Genomic DNA, 18,501 nt, shown 5'->3' with positions numbered 1-18,501 from the left:
ATATATATATATATATATATATATATATCTTTCTCTCTTTCTTTCATCTGCTCCCTTCAGAACGCTTTATATCTTTCTACCTCGACGACGAGAACTACGACATCGTCGACGACGATGAGCAAGAACAGAAGCCACTGACGCGAACGAACTCTCTTGGCCCTTCATCTTTTTCTTCTCTCTCTCTCTCTCTCTCTCTCTCTCTCTCTCTATCTATCTATCTATCTATCTAGCTATCTATCTTTTTCTCCTAAGTCGTCTATCTTTCAACGACGACGAAGAGAACCCTCTTAATATATCGGGGGTTAGAAAAGATTCTTATTCTTCCTGAAAATATGATCGATCCTCGACAAACAAAAGTATAGAAAATTGATTTATTTATTTAGTTTGGAAAGGTAGAAAACACGAACGTGTCGAGTAGCGTCAATTATTCAAATATCTGTCGAAGGCACATCCTGTGAGTCGAGAGTGGCAATTATCATGCCTACGGGTCATACAGATCGATCGTTTCGACAAAGCAGACGGCATCGAGGAGAAACGACGCGACGTTCCGCAATGAAAACGCGTTCCGCGCTTCGTTGTTTGCATCGAGCATCGACAATTAATCTTCCTTTCCTTTTCTCCTTTTTCAATCGAGGATTTACGATTTACGATTAACCCTTCAAATTTCATTGGATTATCGGATAAGGCTCGATTCAATTATTTCGTCGGCCTTTCGTCTCGATTTTTGATAATATTTGATTTACGTAGTAATCGACGAGATACTAACAAATTGATAGACGAGCAATGATTTTTTCTAAATGATATTAAGGATTCGATGTAAAATATTAATTAAAGTTATGATTGATTTTATTGATTCGTTCTTACCAATTTATTATTGCCAATAATTATATATAACAATACGCGATTTTAAAACAAATTCAAAACTTTTGAACGTGGCCTACTTGGTCACGCAGGGATTAGTTCTACTGTAATTACTATGCAGTAGAATACTCGAATGGTCGGTCATAAAAAATTATTGAACGGTAACGGTCGTCGTTTCTCCTTTTACGGTTTTTACGGCTTCTCCGACTTTCTATAAAATTTCTCGGATAAGAAGCGTGATTATGCTTTTCGAAACAGTTCAAATAAACATGGTCGAGACGATATCGAATTGTCTGATCTGCGAAATAAAGATATAAGTCCAAGCGATCGCGTTTATATGTTTTATTGTTTGTCTCGACGAAATCGATCGAATGTCCTAATAGATTAACGAAGATTCACGAACTTGCCAGATTAAAATTTTTCGGAACTATTTTACTCCGTGGCAAAATTATGGCGACCTAATGAAAAAACAACAAAGAAGAAATAATTATGAATCGAAAGGAAAATAGAAAGAGAGAGAGAGAGAGAGAGAGAGAGAGAGAGAGAGAGAGAGAGAGAGAGAGAGAATGAGACGAAGCATCGAGGGAATTGAGCCAAGATATGCCAGCTGCGACTCTCGAGATATATATTTTATTGTCTTTATAAAAAGCTTAGAAAGTCGTTCGTTCTCGTTACGTACCATAGATGGCGCGATCGTTTATCGATCGATTGGTAAAAAAAAGAATGTAATAACTCATTATATCGCTTATTCCGAAAGTTGGCGTAACGATAAAAAAGAAGACGATCGATTTTTATATCGACCATTTAATATTTCCCACGCGTCGAAGAGAAGATGTATCGTTCACAAAAGAAGAAAAACCGTATCAAAATTCGTGTCGATTCATTTCGTTTTCACCCTAGTGTGTGTAACTACGAGGTCACGTGCTCGACGGAAATGGACGTACGAAAGGAAATTGCGATTTTCAAAAAGGTATTGTATATTCTCCTACAACCTTTTATCCTTGGTCGGGTGTAGATACGTAAGTGATTTTGTTTCGATCGTACGATCCGAATCAATAAATAATAAGTCTGAAATTTCGTTCGAAGCGAAGAAGCGTCGAAGTTGAAGGATCGATCTCTGGATCGTGTGCGTGATAGATCGTTGAAGAAGTTATCAAAAACGAGCTTAAATTTAAGAGAGGTAGAGAGAGAGAGAGAGAGAGAGATGTTTAGATTTTTTGCGGTTAGAAAAGAAAAGAAAAGAAAAGAAAAGAGAAGAGAAGAGAAGGAGGGAGAGGGGTTGTAGGGTCAGATGCAAGGGTCCAATTATTATTCGCGGTATGTAACCGTCAAAAATGAAGTAATGCTTATAAAGACGGGTAAATGCAGGTGCGTTGCAAGTTAGCAGGTGCGTACTTCGGGCATGGGTCGGTTCTTAGGGCCACTTAAAGTTAAGAGGCGTGCACGAGTGATCCGCTTCGCGTGTCCTTGCAGCGTAAACGCATAATCGGACTCTGAGTGTACTCGCCGACTCCGTCTATGTTCTTTCGGTCTTTCGTGTCACGAAACCGTGCACGCATATCCACCTTCGTTCTCGTTCGAGTCGTCGTCTTCTTCTTCGTCTTCTCCACGTACTTTTAGAGAACACGGAACCGTCACGAAATTCTCTGTCTCTCGGTTCACGCGATCCTTAATGATCTTACTACAGCTGCCACGTTACGCTTTGATTCTGCTGCCACAGGGGAAGAGAGAGAACGAAAAAGAGAGAGAGAGAGAGAGAGAGAGAGAGAGAGAGAGAGAGAGAGAGAGAGGAATGTGATATACGCGATCAATAAAAAAAAAAATAAAATGAAAAATAAATATAAAGCTCGCTCGTTCCAGTTATGCCGGCGGAAAATCGAATCGACCGACCACTCTCGTGTCCGTCCATTAATTTCATATAAAGCTCGAGCAGTGTCGATTACTCGTCGTTTATTGAAAAGGGGCAAATCAATGGGATATGCCGATAAACTGGAAGAAAAACGTCGAGGGACAAAGAGAGAGAGAGAGAGAGAGAGAGAGAGAATGTTCAAAGAGTGGAATCGTTGTAATCGAGTTTTCGAAAGTACGTGCACGAGTCGAGAGAGCGCGATCGGTGTCGTTCCCTTAATTAGCCGGGGATCGTTTTCGCTTCGCTTCGTTTACGAGGGAAAGAGAGAGACAGAGAGAGAGAGAGAGAGAGAGAGAGAGAGAGAGAGAGATAGCGCGTGGGTGAATGTGGCTGGCGTGCGTGAACGCGAGAGGAGGATACACACGCGGCATATCGTCGGACAAGGTTATCTCCTCGGATTCACGTTCGGTGTCGGTGGTAGTTGGAAGTTGTTCGGAAACCGGTAGCTACTTGGCCGCCGTACGGTAGCTGGCCTCTAGTTGCCGGTTAGCCGTACCCAAAGCACGCCGCCACCACCACCGCCATCTCTTCTCCTTCTCCTTCTTCTTCTTCATCTTCTTCTTCTCTTCTTTTTCCTTCTTCTTCATCTCTTCTCTTCTCTTCTTTATTCCTCTCAAGACCATCGGCTCTTCTTTCTCTTTTTTTGTTTTTACTAATTTTAGTGGCCGTGCCACTATCCTCGTCCGTCGTAGCCTAACGAACATCGGAGAATGTTCGGCAATGCAACTTAAATATGTACATACATTTATTTCATCTATTTATTTTCATTTACGTCAACTCAATTTATTTAATAAATGAATTTCATGAGTTAGCTCTGTGTACCTGTCGTACCTGTAATATAAGGGATAATAAATTCCAAATCGTTTATTTTTTTTATCGATCCTTTAGGAAAATGTTCGATGATTATCAAGGAAATGTAGAAAATCGTGTTTCGACGTTGATCTTTAAACAGAGGGGGAACGAGAGAAAGCAGGGGGATGAGGATGGGGAAAAATCAAAGGGAAACTTTGGTCGGCTTATACAAGAGAGTAAAGAAAATGGCGTGCACGTAACGACGTGGAAGACGGCGGCGGCGAGAGCAAATACGTTCGCAAATTGCCGCGCGCTATCGTTCTATCCGCGGCACGCCTAAGTGGATTTCTGCTTATTTCAATTCCGACGAGATTCAATCTTCGTCTTCTTCTACGAGAAAGAGAGAGAGAGAGAGAGAGAGGGAAAGCGGAAGGTTTTCTTCCTCCACTTGGAAGGGTGCTCGCCGACGCCCCTAAGTCGATTGCGGTAAAGTAAGAATCTCTTGATTAACGCTTCTTCGTATTTTCGATCCCAACAACGTTTCTGCAAAAGGAGATATCGTCGAGCGCTGCTATAATTTACGATCAGACCACTTGAAAATTTTATTTCCTACTACATTTCACTTTTCTTTCTCCTTTAGACGATCATGAAATCCAATTCATTGATTTCTTAAAAAGAGAAAATGTCGGGTGTTATTTGAAAAAAAAAAAAAAAAAAAAAAAAAAAGAGGAAAAAATACGTTTTGCACGTAGATTTTTGTGATCATTTCTCGTGGAACGTGATATATCGTTTGGATTTATTTTCTCTTTTTCTGTTCTTTTTTGTTTTTTTTTGTTTCTTTTTTATTTTGTTTTTTTCCTTCGCGATCGATCCGAAGGGCTGCGGCCGATGTTTAATTGCTTCGACGATATAAATCAATCGACATGCGATATCCCATGACTCGTCGTATCCCGTTAAATCTTTCCAAGTCATCCGTTCGATTCGACTCTCTATGAATCTGACTCGATCGTAATACAAATCGCATCTCACGCGAAATCCTTCGAACATTTATCTTTCATTGTACTTCTGTGAAATCTGTTCGAATTACCACAGAGTCGATTGTTCCGAGCACAGATGTTCTCTCTGGTTATGCTAATGTTACCAAACACGAGACAATCGAGAGTCCATCTTATTCGCGGTACTCGGTGAAATTAGTGTCCTTAATTGGTTGGTTTCAAGGGGACGCGCATGCGCGTTGCCAGGCCGGTTTCAGTCGCGAAAAAAGGACGACGGCTGCGTAGGTAGACGAAAAGTAAAAAGAAGAGAGTAGAGTGTACACGGAAAGAAGGGGAGAAAGAAAATAAAATGTACGGAGTAAAAATAAGGGGAATAAGAAGGGATGGGGAAAAAGTGTGGTAGGTGGGGTGAAGGAAGGATAAGAAGAAGAAGAAGAAGAAGAAGAAGAAGAAGAAGAAGAAGAAGAAGAAGAAGTTAGTCGAAGGAGCAAAAGAATACGCGCAGGTGCTGACCACGGATGACTACCCGTCCCCTGATGATTGGCCACGCACCTTCTCACTTCGCGGTTACCTGCATCCCACTTGAGAAGAAGATAGAGAAAGAGAGAATGAACGGAAAGGAGGAGGGGAAGTAGTCGTTCTGCATAACATTATCGGTTGTATCGGCGAAAAGTATCTCTCGTTCGTCATCTCGATCGTATCGGGCAACGTCGTTGTTGCCACGCACGACTTTTGGCATCGACGCGTGAGCGGAATACATATTGCGTTTTCACTCCTGTATACTATATATTATATTATCGCGCTACTGGGATAAAAGGACGATAATGCGTAGATGAGGGATATTACGTTTCGTTAATTTTAATAATTCTTATTTAATTATGGATATCGAATTAAAGAAACGATAAAGAAAAAAATCTACGGTTACGTAGTTCCTTTACGTCGTATCGCGTGCGATCGAACGAAGTAAACCAACGGAGACGATCCGGTGAACGCATGGAATCGTTTACATCCCCGTCAAGTAACGTCGAGCAGATCGCAAATTCCAAGCATCGTTAAAGCGCCGTCGAGGACGACTCGATCCGCTAATACTACTGGTCTTGCTAATTGAACGTGTCACTCCCGTCGTCTCGAGAAACGCCACTACGGTGTTTATCGACCATGCCGTCGTTTTCTCTCGAAGGAAAGACGGAAAGAGAACGCGTAGATGATTCCTTCGTCTTGGAAGATATATCGGTAGATTAATTTAAAAAATATATTACGTACGAAGGCGTAAAGATCTCGAAGGCGTCTATCGATTTTAATCGTATGCTCGAATATGCATTATATCGGATATTAAAATATCGAAAACTCGACTCGAATATAGGTAAGATCAAGCTGGATTTTGAAAAAATTACCAATTAGCTCAAAGATCACCTATAAAGATATGTACGTATATGTATGTATGTATGTATAATTCGTGTTAACGATAATCAGGTATGCAGCCATGCATGCATTAATATTAGTGAAAATGGTCGATGAGGCGTGAGCAATTTAAGGGGCGCCTCATTAACGGAGGTAGCCGTTCTCTCTTCACCTCCTCGCTTCCTCCTTCGTCGCGACGAAGAAGCAGGTAGGTGCTCGCATCTGATAAGAGTTAAACATCGCACGGCTTCGTTTGGCTCTTCGAAAGAACCAAGCGCGTTATAAAGTGCGAGCTGTGTGGTGTAATGGTGGCGAGGGAGGAGGGGGAGGGGTGTTGGAAGGTAGTAGAGGAAGAGTTACCGAAGAGAAAAAGAATGGGAAAGAGGCCGAAGAAAAGGAACGCTCGTTCGAGCCGAAAAAGAGGACGTTGAGAATTAGAGTGGTGATGGTGATGGCGATGGTGATGGTGATGTGGTGGTAGTGGTTGGGGAGGGGGACGGAGGGGGCAGAAGTGGAACGAGAAAAGGAATCGCGTAAAAGAAGACGAAGGAAGAGAGTAGGAAGAAGAAGGCCGTGTCGGGTTATCGCTTCGCGAGCATCTGCTCGCGTTTGTCATCCTTCTCGGCTACATCTGTCTAATTGACGCACGTATGTAAGTACGCACGAGAGAGTTCTACGTGCGTTCATGATCGCGCTTTCAGCGGAAGTTACCGAGTCTGTAAAAAGAGAAAAAGAGAGAGAGAGAGAGAGAGAGAGAGAGAGAAAGTTTCGACAACGACGAAGGAGGAACGATGAGAACGATGACGATCTGTAAGGGCCAAGTCCAAGGGCAGATGTTCATTAAGCCGTTTCTTCGTATGATCGGAGTCTCTTTGAGCCGGCCTTTACGGAACGAGAATGATTCGAGCAAATGATTCGACCTTGAAATTTCTCCTCGATCTTCAATCTTCCTCGTACGTTCGATCGTATCGATTTAAAATTTAGATCTCTCGTTGTTACCGACGGCCAATGTTTTTCGTTATTCGGGTTACATTTCCGATATACGTTTAACTTGCACCTGTAACCGCAAATGTCGTTTATTTTTATCAGTAATTGCCAGCGAGTCAATTTGATCGTCGTTCTAGGTATCGTCTGACTTGTTAAAATAATCATTTCATAAATTAATGAATTAAAGTCATTCCCCGTACGTTTTTTCTTTGTAAATTTCAATTACGCAATATGCATATTATTTTTCTTAAGCGTCATTTGTCACCGATACAGACGTCGCTTCTGAAATCTACCTAAATAATCCGTCGAGGATTTTCGTCGTGGTTCTTTTAACTCCGCCATTATTCGCACCTGCGAACCGGTGATTACAAATTCGGATGCGAAAAGCTATGTCGGTTTAATGCATGCGCGTTTAGAAGCACACGATATAGGTGGTACATGTCTCTAACCGCTTCTCCCTTCGCATGCGGCGTTCCAATGTTCCGAAAGGAGGAGAAGGAGCGGGAATGAGAGAGACAGAGAGAGAGAGAGAGAGAGAGAGAGAGAGAGAGAGAAGGAGAGTATATTACACGTGCAGAAGTGATTACGAACCCGAGATACTACGTATGTACGCATTTTGGGTTTGCATGCGTTGCCCGATACCGACCAGGACAGACAGGTAAAATCGTAAGGGGGCTTTGAAGAAGGTAGGAGAGGAGAGGAGAGGAGAAAAGAGGAGGCCGGTTTTCGAGCAGGTAGCCACCGTCGTCGTTCGAACGTCATTGCCACCTGCCGTAGAGATCGAGGATCCTCGGGATAAGGGAGGCCGAAGAGAATCATTATTTTCTTAGGCAATTTACCTTTATGCTAAACAGCTGCCGAACCTGGCAACGCCTCGTTCACTCTTCTTCTCTCTCTCTCTCTTTCCCTCCTTGATTCCGTTGCTAATCAACGCCTTCCTTGGAAAAACACGATACGAGTAGCTGTTTCATTCCACCATTGGTTCGACCCATACACCTATATTCTCTATCTCCAGGTAGTATTCAAATATGCTGTTTTTTGATAATCGAGTAATTCTATAACTTAAACGGTCTCGTTTCTTCGAAATCCTAATCTCCGATATTACCTTGGTCTGACAGTTTAATCAATGCTATCGAATTATACGTGATCTATTATTAGATAAATCCTAACGGTATACGTTTTATTCGAAATTAAAAAATTACATTTTTTGACTATGTTTTTTTTAGAAGTATATATATAATTAGCCGAAATTTCAAAGGTCGTCACCGTTCGTTCGTTCGTCCGTTCTGTCGTTGCGTCGTTCGTTATGTCATTCCTTTTTTCTTTAACGTCGAGCCTAATCTGGATTTTCACTTTGCTCGATAGAAAGCTCGCTCGGATAATTCGAGCCTAGCGGCTTCGCTAATTTCTGGTAAGAGCGAATGGAAAGTCGCCGAGTTGTCGCGACCGATCGTGATCGAACGCAAGCGAGCGTTCGTCGATTGGCAATGAGAGAGACGAGGCGATAGAGACTCTCAGCCTCCCTCTCTCTCTCTCTCTCTCTCTTCTATCCTTTAGTCGGCACGTTTGTCGGCACGTTTGCGAACTTTGCGCCCGAGTCATGCATAGCTTTGCAAATCGGTTTCGTAAGAGACTTTACGTGGCCGTCGTCGTCGTTGCGTCGTCATCGTCGTGGTCGTCGGTGTCGGTGCTCTAGCGTGTAACGTTCCAATTAGAACGATTGCTCTAGGACGATCATTAACGCGACATTAACGATAAGTGGCAACGATTACACGGGCCAATGAAGGGTGTAATGTAATAAATATCGGTGGCTCGTGTTAACAGCCAAACGAATCCTTTTACGAATTATCGAATGACGACAGTTACGTTTCGCCTTCGTTCGAATTGCTACTTTTAAATATTCTTGGCATCGCGATAACTCATTCTGCATTATAACGTTCTTGCTTTCCTTAAGACGAGATTAGAAAGCATTAAAAGGAAACGACGCGCGCCATCGGCGTAGAAAAGTATCGGTCGAAGTCGGCAAAAGTATCTAGGTCGTCTCTCTTCCTCTTTCGTTTATTGGAATATCGCGTCGACGTAAACGCACGTGTTTAAAATAAATATAAGGTCTAATGCTTCTCCTCGGTTATGAGTTATCGCGTATCGTTTGTCGCGCCGTTATCGTCAGACCAGATGTGCCTCGCGAATAAAGAACTCCCTGGTGTCCAAAGGTGGCGGCAGGAGACACACCTGAGTACATCGTCATCTTCCTCACCTTCCTCGCGTCGGTCCTCCTCTCTCTCTCTCTCTCTCTCTCTCTCTCTCTCTCTCTCTTTCTTCTCTTCACATATTTTTACGAGCTTGGCTTAGACCCGCGCACCGATAACGCTCGCGATCCTGCTAAATGCGCAGGTAAACTTAGAATTACCAGCTGCAACTGGTTCGAACTCGCCTGAAAGACAAATCGTCCGTGCTACCGTGCTAATTAACATTGCCGTTTCCCTCTCGATCATGCGTTTTATTCGCACGATAATGTTGCCGAGTAGGCGCCTTCTTCCTTCGGTCCAGCCCGTCGATCCACTTTGCAAATATTTACGACGACGTTCGAACGAGAACGACCGAGAGAGAGTACCGTTGTCTCCTCGCGTAGAAAGACATTTAACGATATTCCTCTTTCATTTATCAAATACACTTTAAAGAACTCAGGTAGTACCGACTAGATTTCTTTTTCTTTTTTTTTTTTTTTTTTGGATATCATTATATCGACACTTTCTATACGATCTTAATGCCTCGAACCTTTTTAGAAAATGTTAAGTATAATTATTAGAGAAATATTTTACGGGAAAGGATCGATCAAAGAACGAACTCGTATATTCATTATTTTTCTCCACAATTGCAATTTATTTGAACTTCGTTTTCAAACGCGAGGTTACCTTAGAACGTAAAAAGGTACATACAGGACATTCAGCGGACAATCGCTGCGACGCGAGCGGCCGATCGACGCGTAACAACGCGCGTCGTCTTCTCGTTCGCGCGTTATATCATATTTTTTTTTTATAATATATTCTATATCGACAATAATATTCTTATTTGTAATAACGTAACTAATATGCACGGCGTAGCCTATTTATGGCAACTCGGAGTAATATATTTACACGCGTTTTAGCGATTAACTTAAATTTTATTAGAGCTCGCATCGATGTATGTGTGTACCGCTCGATATTATCATCGTCACTATTGTTTTAATTAGGAGCGAGATCTCCCTCTCTCTCTCGCTCTCTCTCTCTCTTTCTCTTTTTCTCTCTCTTTTTCTCTCCTTCTTTCTTGTCCGTACAAAAGACAAACGCGAATCAGAACCACGATCCCTACGCACGCATCATTTCCAAAATCATTTCTCAAATTTGAATCTACTTACATACGAAAAGTGTCTATTCTTCAATAATTTTTCATGTAGTTTTCATACGAGCAACGATCGGAATTTTTGTACCATTCGTTCCGACAAAAATCTAGATTCAAACGAAATTAAAAGCAATTTCACGCGACAATGTTATTCGAAGCTCGCTGAATACAAGTTAAGTACGAATAAAACCATTCGAGATCGCGATGGTTTCCGAAACAATATCCAAGAGGAGTTCGAGCAGTCAAATATCGAGCTCTAGCGATTGGTATTTATTGTCTTACTTTTTCGTTAAAGTGTAAATGCGTTTTTAAATAATTCGACCGTTCGCAGATCCCTCGACTCACGGCGAATAAACGTCTAGAAATAAGCCTTAAATCCGTTACAAGAACAATTTGTATCTCCAAAAGGATCATCGTCAAATTCGTTTACCGAAAAAACGACGATGGATGAATCGGATAAATATAGTAGAATCTTCGTTCTTATTATAGCAATATGTATATAAATTTGCCAAGGAGGATGTAACGTAGAAACGTCGATTTAGAGTTTTCTTGCAATTCGACGCTTCGAAACTAGGGCATCGGACACGCTTTTCATCTTCGATAGAGCTTCGCGTTTTAGATGCTACATCTAAAAAAGCAAAGAAGAATCTCTCTCTCTCTCTCTCTCTCTCTCTTCTTAATCGTCTTTCCTCTTTCTGAGCTTCCCTTCGGTTTGAATCGTTCTGGAGACGAGATCGACGCAGGCACCGAGAGACGCGCCGGTCGTAGATTCGCCTTCGGGGGTGTTGACGATCTTACTTAGAGTCATGATGTAACTGCATGCGATCCTAAGGACAGAGAGCTTCGAAAGCTTTTGATTGTGCGAATAAGCAGGTATAGCTCGTCTGAGGGTGTCGAAAGCGGCGCTTATAGTGTGAACCCGCGTTCTTTCTCTGGCATTGGCTTCGATCCGTCTCTCGCGAGTCATATTTTTGTAGTTACGTTGTTGGCCGCTCCCTCCTCCGGCACCGTTGCCCTGGTGATGCCTCGAGTGATTGGTCTGTTGCGTGGCTGGAGATTGATGACTTTGTTGCCGATGCGGTGGTACAGGGTGATGTTGATGATGATGATGGTGATGGTGATGATGATGGTGATGCGGCTGTTGATGATGGTGGCCGTCGACCGGGTAAGACGGTGGTACTCTCTCGTACGTTCCACTGACGGCCGGATGCGAAGGCACTCTTGGAATTTCTCCTCTCAAAACGAGTGCCAGTGGTTCCTCTTGAAGTTTCGGATGGGAAGGAAGAACGATACCGGGTGCGAGAGGACCCGGAGAACTACTCGTAGGTGCCGGTTGTTCGAACCTCTGACGTACCTCTCGTCTCGGAATCGCGTTACGAACTTGAATCGGAGAATCGGGCCTGCGGTTGCTCGTCTCTCGTAACCTCAGCAACGCTTCTTCTTCGATTCTAGTTTCTTCTCTTCTTCTGGTCTCTTCCTCCTCTTCTCTTTCTACTCCTCGAGCATCGCTCGACGTGGCAGATACGATCGTAGAAACAGCGTTGCCGTTCGACGTTGTCGTAGTCGAAGACGCCGTTTTCGTCGTGGTCGTCTTCGTCTCGTTACTTTTGCTCGACGTGCTGCTCCAAGGTCTGAAAGGACTCGGCGATCTGGCTGGTCTCGATTCTTCGTCCGCAACGACCCTTTCCTCGATTTGCTCGAACCTCCTCTTCTTCAACGGTGCCGTACTCGGCTCCTGTATCTTTCTCGGTTCGGCGAGTTTTCTCTTGTTTCTCAAGGAAATCGGTATCACTTGAACCTCGACGCTGTCCTCGGAGGCACTCGGCGAGTGCAAGCCAGACATGTCGTCCTCGTCGCCACCGCTGCAGAATCCAGCGTCTCTCTCGGAGCCCGCCATTACACCAGCTGCAACCGAAAAAAGAAGTCGATCGTCAGTCATCGAGCCAGTAATTACGCGTTTAATAGGCAATAACCGTGGAGAGAGAAAGAGAGAAAGGGAAAGAAAAAGAGTGTGTGTGAGCGTGAGAGAGAGAGAGAGAGAGAGAGAGAGACGGACAGAAATAGATGGATGATCGAGCCCGATGCTGCACGCGGAGCTCAGCGAGGGATAATGGGAAGTTTAAAGAGCAAGATGGCGAGAGGAATCTTAAAGAGATAACGATTTTCGGATCGCGAGTTTGAACTTTTGCGACGTAATCGTAAATTACTTCGTAAGCATTATCGGACGCGTTACAATGTTATCGAATTCCCAAGGAATAAGTAGAAGCTGTGAGAAAAAGTCTGGAGGAACTTGGCGAACGTTAAGGTCGTCCAAGAAACGAACGATAAATCGCACTCGAAGCGTTCCCGGTAGGTTGTAAATTAAGCGCAAAGCGAGTCACGAGGATCTCGTAGGCGCGTCGACGTCGCCGATACGCCGTTGCGCCGCCTCCGCCACCGCTCGTCACAGAGCCACCATCCTCGACGTTTTTCCACGAATCGACCGACTACTCTTCGACTTCTTCCAATCCTACATCTTTCGCCGTGCCGTACATGGCGAAATGTACGGCGGAAAGTCTGACATTTCGTGCTGGCCACCCCCTCCTTATGTAACGCGCTCGAGAGCTAATTGCACGTAAGACTCGTGTTTAACGACTGCACGCCTCCAACTCCAACGAACGTTGCTCGATGTCAATTTCATTTCGCTCGAAACAATCGTATTACCCTACGGCCACGTTTCTCCAGTCGTTTTTATCTAACCCGATCTAAATATCATCGTCGTATCTCGATAAATATCGAAGGGGTAGAAGAGACCTTAATAAAACGTACATCCGTAAACGAAGTTTCCCCGTTATAAACACGCGAATAGAAAAGAAGGAGAACGAGCTTACGCGATCGTTTCCTCCGCGAGTGATTCCGTGGGCGGAATCGCGCCGGAGACGGGATGTTTTCAACTTCGGTGCGTCATCCAGCTGGTACCATCTGGCGTACAGGGCTCGGCCGATTATAATACGCGCCTCTCCCACTCTATCTTTCTCTTTCTCGTTCTCGCTCTCGCTCTTTCGTTCTTTCACTCCATTCTCGTTTCTCTCGGGCGGCTACATAAGCAGAAACGAAATCTGCTATTCTCGGCCATCGCCGACCCCATAGCCAGGAATCCGTCGGTTCGTTAAAAATACGTACGACCCACCGGAGGCAAGTGGCACGTGTCGGCACGACGCGGCCTAGTTAATAGCAAAGATTTCTTACTATCGTGAGAAAAATATTTTTCTTTTCTCTCTCTCTCTCTCTCTCTCTCTCTCTCTCTCTCTCTCCCTCTCTATCTCGCTCTTGAAACTAACGATACCAATAACATCTCCAAGTAATCGTTTTCTTGAAGCAGCGTTAAACGTTCGTTCGATAGGAACGTGTTTACTCGATCCCGACGACTCTTATTATTATACAAGTCGCGTACCGACACGGTAGACGCTCGAGCTTCGCCTTCCATCTACTATTTTTGACGCTCTTTCTCTCTTTCTCTCTCTCTCTCTCTCCTCTCTTTCTCTCGGCACGTCGTGCGGCAGGTTAAACGAAGTCGATTGTCCGTGTTCGTCTCCTAAGACCGAACGACCGGTAAGCTAGACGAATGACGCCTGTCGTTGAACGATACGACGACGAGAAGAGCCGGCGGTCAGGTCGATCGATCGCTCTGACGATAATTTATCGAGTTCTCTTCTCCCTCTATTCTTCTTCTTCTCCTTCTTCTTCTTCTTGCATTTCTTCTTTTTATTTCTCTTTCGATCTTCATAATATATATATATATATATATATATATATATATATATATATATATCTGATACAAGCTCCGTATTCACGATTCACGTCCGTCCAGCGTTTCTGGACCATGGATATAAAGCTTTGTTATTTTTCTCTTTCTCTCGTTTCCTATCACGGTTTGTTTCTGATCGTACGCGACAACGAACCTGCATGACACGTCGTTCTAGTTTCTCGATTACAGATTAGATCACGTCGTATTTCTCTTTCTCTACCGTCCGATGCACCCTTTTTGCTCGACTTCTCTTTCTCTTTCTCTTAAGAAGGAAGCTTCTCGCTCGTTTCGAACCGAGGACGGTGGCGGCAGCAGCCACATGGCTCTGGCGCCAACCTCGTCTACGTCGCTTTCCTTTTATTGCCTTTCCGGGAGGCAAACGCGCTTGCACACTCGGCGACGGGATCGTCTTTCTCGTTGGCGACCGCACTGACCTCGGAGAGCTCCTGCTGCATCGACCGCTACTGTATCGACCTATCGAAAGATTGCCTGCTCGTTGTGCTTCTTGTTTTATTCGTCCATACGTTCTTTTCGAATCCTTTCTCCAAATCTACATAGTCCTTCTACGATTCTTTCATTTCGTGTATTATTCTGTTCTACATTCGCTCGTCTCGTTTCTCTGCCTCCCCAAGCAATAACGTTCAAATCGTACCGCAAATATTTGCGATGCCGAGATCCAAGAAGAACGACGATTTCATCGACCGACATAATCTCGAAATACCACCTGTTATGCAAGAAGAACCAGGAAATAGCTCCTTGGATCAAAGGGAATACGATCGACGCGAATCTCTTCGAAATTTTCCAAGTATAACAAATTTCTTCGATCTCGAAAATTCCAACGTTAACGAAAGAAAAAGCAACCGAGATTCTTCCAGAGATCACCTATAACGTGTAACACCTGGGTACTATCGAACGAAGGATATAAATTTAAGAAGGATTCTCTCTGTTAAAGAGATATAACGCTTCGACCAGCTGGCGTAAAGAGGAAAGGAAAAAAAAAGAAGAGAGAGAGAGAGAGAAGCTAGGTCGCGTGTTACAAAGCTTTATCGCACCGATAACCAACCTGGATTCTCGCCTATCGGCCATCTGCTTCTACTCGATCGTTGAGTGTCGTCATCGTTGAGATTTCTCAGCGAAATCGCATATTCTCATATCTGAGATTACCGAGAATCCTTTGTTTGTCCTCTCTCTCTCTTTCTCTCTCTCTCTCTCTTCTTTTTTTCTTTTCTTTTTGAGAGACAACGAAAGAAAGAAAGAAAGAAAGAAAGAAAGAAAGAAAGAAGAAAAGATAAACGGGAGCTCTCGACGATAGGAGGACGTAGGAGTCGACGAAGTCGAGAGAGGTCTTCGAGGTCGGCGACAGGCGCCAGTGAAGCGCGCACACACGATCGATCTCTCTCTCTCTCTCTCTTTCTCTCTCTCTTTCTCTTTCTCTCATTCTTTTATAAACACATCGACGGAGAAACGAGATAGCATGCTCGATCGTGCTGAAAGGAAGAGAGAGAGAGAGAGAGAGAGAGAGAGAGAGAGAGAGAGAAATGTTTCGCGACTCGCGGTCGCGATATCGTTCGATATCGAATTCCATTTCATGATTTGTCGGTCCAAGCTCGCGTGGATCGCCGATAAGAGCTGCGAATCTCGTAGAATACGAACGCATCTATATATTACGTATATGTATATCGCGATTTTTTTTTCTTTTCTTTTCTTTTTTTTTTTTTTTTTTTTTTTATCAATTTCCAGTCAAGAGAGCGAAGGAAACAATAAAAAAGATAAAATAAAAAGTAAAGAAAAAGCGGAAAGAGAAATGCGAAACGTATATATGACTTTGCTGAATGCAGGAACGAAATGATTTGTTTGCAAAATATTACGTATGGGATGATGCGTGTGTCGCGAGTGTCTGCTCGAAGATGCGCTGCATGAATCTATTTTTAAAGAGTGATATCAGCGGAACGATCAGCTGTTCGGTATACTCGCTTCCTTCCGAGAGCGACAGTTTCTCTCTATGTAAATAATTACGCACGCGACGAGCTTGTGCGTTTCGAGTGACATCTCGATGATCGAAAACAACTGGCGACAAAGAGTATACTATAAAGTACAAACGATTGCACAGGATCGCAGGAGTGCGACCGATCGAATCGATGTCCACATGTGTGCCGCACGCATATACGCTTATAATACGCGGCCATCTTTTCTCTTCTTCTCGTTCGGCAATTGTTCAAACAGAGACCGAAATAGTTCGAGGACAACTGTGCAAACTCTTACGTACGACGAATTGTAACGAATCGTAGAAATGAGAGAAGACATACGCGCTTCGCAACTTTTTTTCGTTTCACCGAGGACGATGAAAAATAATCGAGAGATACGTACGTACGAGCGCTGTGGTCCGATCTTCGCGCTTACTCGAATTTTAGATGGGCTGTATTTAAAGAGAAAACGAAGAGGAAGGGCGACGGATTATTTTTTTGGAAGAATACGTAAATCAATCCGAATGTTTTTATATTAGGTAGAAGGTTGAAACGATGAAGAAGATTTCCATCTCTCCAGTCTTCTCTAACCCCATTTAAATAAAACACATACGAGAGACGAAGCGGAAGCGGCTCGATTAATTTCCCACTTAGTATTTTTCTTTGCAAATCTATCAACGCTTCCTCGAAACGATCCCGTTTCGCGAAAAGACGGAAGAAGGATGTCAGCGACCTCGTTCCTTCCAAGTACGCCTCGACGACCTTGCCTGGCGTGCAGTCACGCCTTTTGCTTCGCGTAACGTTCCCGCTTCCCGTGGAAGATGCGTTCGAAGATTGCGTTTAACGATGGCCAATTTGCTGCCGTTTCACGCGACCACTTGCCGTCCCCTTTCGACGTTTTTTTCTTTTTTTGTTCTGTCTTTTTTTTTTTCACGAATCTTTCGATACATATTCCTATAGACAAATTTATGAAGAGGATCTAATCGAAAATTCAGCTTAATTTCCTTCCGTGTGTCATCTTTGTCTTCTCTCTCTCTCTCTCTTTCTCTCACTCGATTAGACGTTTCGAAAGAGTGCTTTGGCCGCCTACAGCGTGCCTCTTTAGCTTCGACGAGCTGAAAATAAACGGTCGTTCGTAAATGCGACTACCGCGAAGGAAGAGAGAAAGACAGAGAGAGAGAAAGAGAGAGAGAGAGAGAGAGAGAGAGAGAGAGCCCAGGCCAAATAGTTTCTTCTTGAATTATAAATAAATGTCGAGTTCGGGTGAAGAGAATGATCGAGCGGTCATGGTGACGGAGCGCGTACCACGAATACCGATTGTTTCTCGATTTTGGCGCCGTAATCTCTCTCTCTCTCCCTCCTCTCTACTCTCTCTTTCATTCTCTCATATCCTTCTATATAGAATCCTTTGCTTCTCATCGAAATTTCTCGACGCGTATATCGAACAATGACGTTGATTAGATCGGTGCCGATAAAATCTTCAAAGGACTCTTTCTATCTTTCACGATCGTTCGGTGTCTATTTCTGTCTCTCGACCGATTTAATTTTAATTTGTCTCTATAGAGAGTCCGCGGCGACGTACGAGTGTCCAGTTCTTTCGAATTGATCGCGATCGTTACCTCGATCATTGAGTATCGATGAAAATCGACAGGCTAACGAGCTTCTCTTTGGACGCTGCCGATGTTACATCGAATTACGAGGTGCGAGTTTTCATTTGCGAATCAAATTCGAATGATTGTCACTCAAGTCAGAAATAGGAGGGAGGGAGATGGAGGAGAGAGAGAGAGAGAGAGAGAGAGAGAGAGAGAGAGAATATGAAGGTACGAACTGCTGTCAACGAGTATAATCGTCCCGTGAATCGGCAGGAAACGACGCGTCCACGCTCGAGCCGACGGAGATTTATCGACGAGTTTTGCTTTTTCCCTTTCTCCCTCTCTCTCTCTCTTTCTCCCTCTATCTAGCTGTCTATCTCTTTCTTGCTTTCGAACGCTCGCGCGAGTAGGCGCTTCGCGGAAAGCCTTCTAGCGGAAACGCGCGCGAGAGTCAGTCGTAGCCGTACGAGAACGGAATATGTATAATGACGCTTATTTTCTATCTTTCTCGCACTCCCTCGACCTTATTCCTTCTTCTTATTCTTACTCTTCTCTTCTCTTTTCTTCTTTACCCTTCCCTTCTCTTATTCGTTCTACGGTTGGCTCGTAAAACGCTTAAGAGTCTGGCGCTAGCCAGATGCTCGGAAGGATACTAGTTAACGCTCATATTCGAACCTACTTTTCTTTCCTTTTTTTATTTTATTTTATTTTATTTTCATTCAGAATATTAATTCGATGCAGCATTCCCGCTTGTCGTAAATGTTAAATGCTCGTGAGTAAATTAAAGTCGATTGAAATACGACGGATCGTTCGAGAAATTCGTAAATGTTGG

At 43.7% G+C, this 18,501-nt stretch overlaps 1 protein-coding gene and 1 long non-coding RNA gene across 3 annotated transcripts in view; one reads left to right on the top strand and one right to left on the bottom strand.

Moving 5' to 3' along the window:
- Positions 1-1,518: 1,518 nt before the first annotated feature.
- Positions 1,519-18,501, top strand: part of LOC122634186 — a 22,082-nt gene continuing 5,099 nt past the window's right edge. The window contains exon 1 of the long non-coding RNA XR_006328323.1: positions 1,519-1,831. This is a non-coding gene — a long non-coding RNA (uncharacterized LOC122634186). The remainder of the gene's footprint in view (positions 1,832-18,501) is intronic.
- Positions 9,805-18,501, bottom strand: part of LOC122634172 (protein disconnected-like) — a 13,678-nt gene continuing 4,981 nt past the window's right edge. The window contains exons 1-2 of one of the 2 annotated variants that reach the window (XM_043822852.1): positions 13,197-14,044; positions 9,805-12,231 (exon numbers count right to left, since the gene is read on the bottom strand). In XM_043822852.1, coding sequence (XP_043678787.1) covers positions 11,003-12,223 — 1,221 coding nt within the window. In that variant the 5' untranslated portion in view covers positions 12,224-12,231; positions 13,197-14,044 and the 3' untranslated portion in view covers positions 9,805-11,002. Of the gene's footprint in view, positions 12,232-13,196; positions 14,045-18,501 lie in introns of those variants that run through there. The other variant, XM_043822842.1, reaches the window with a different exon arrangement.

The sequence above is a fragment of the Vespula pensylvanica genome, chromosome 1, assembly GCF_014466175.1.
Source record: "Vespula pensylvanica isolate Volc-1 chromosome 1, ASM1446617v1, whole genome shotgun sequence".
In the NCBI taxonomy this organism is placed as follows: Eukaryota; Metazoa; Arthropoda; class Insecta; order Hymenoptera; family Vespidae; genus Vespula; species Vespula pensylvanica.
This window is presented reverse-complemented; position numbering and strand designations above follow the sequence as displayed.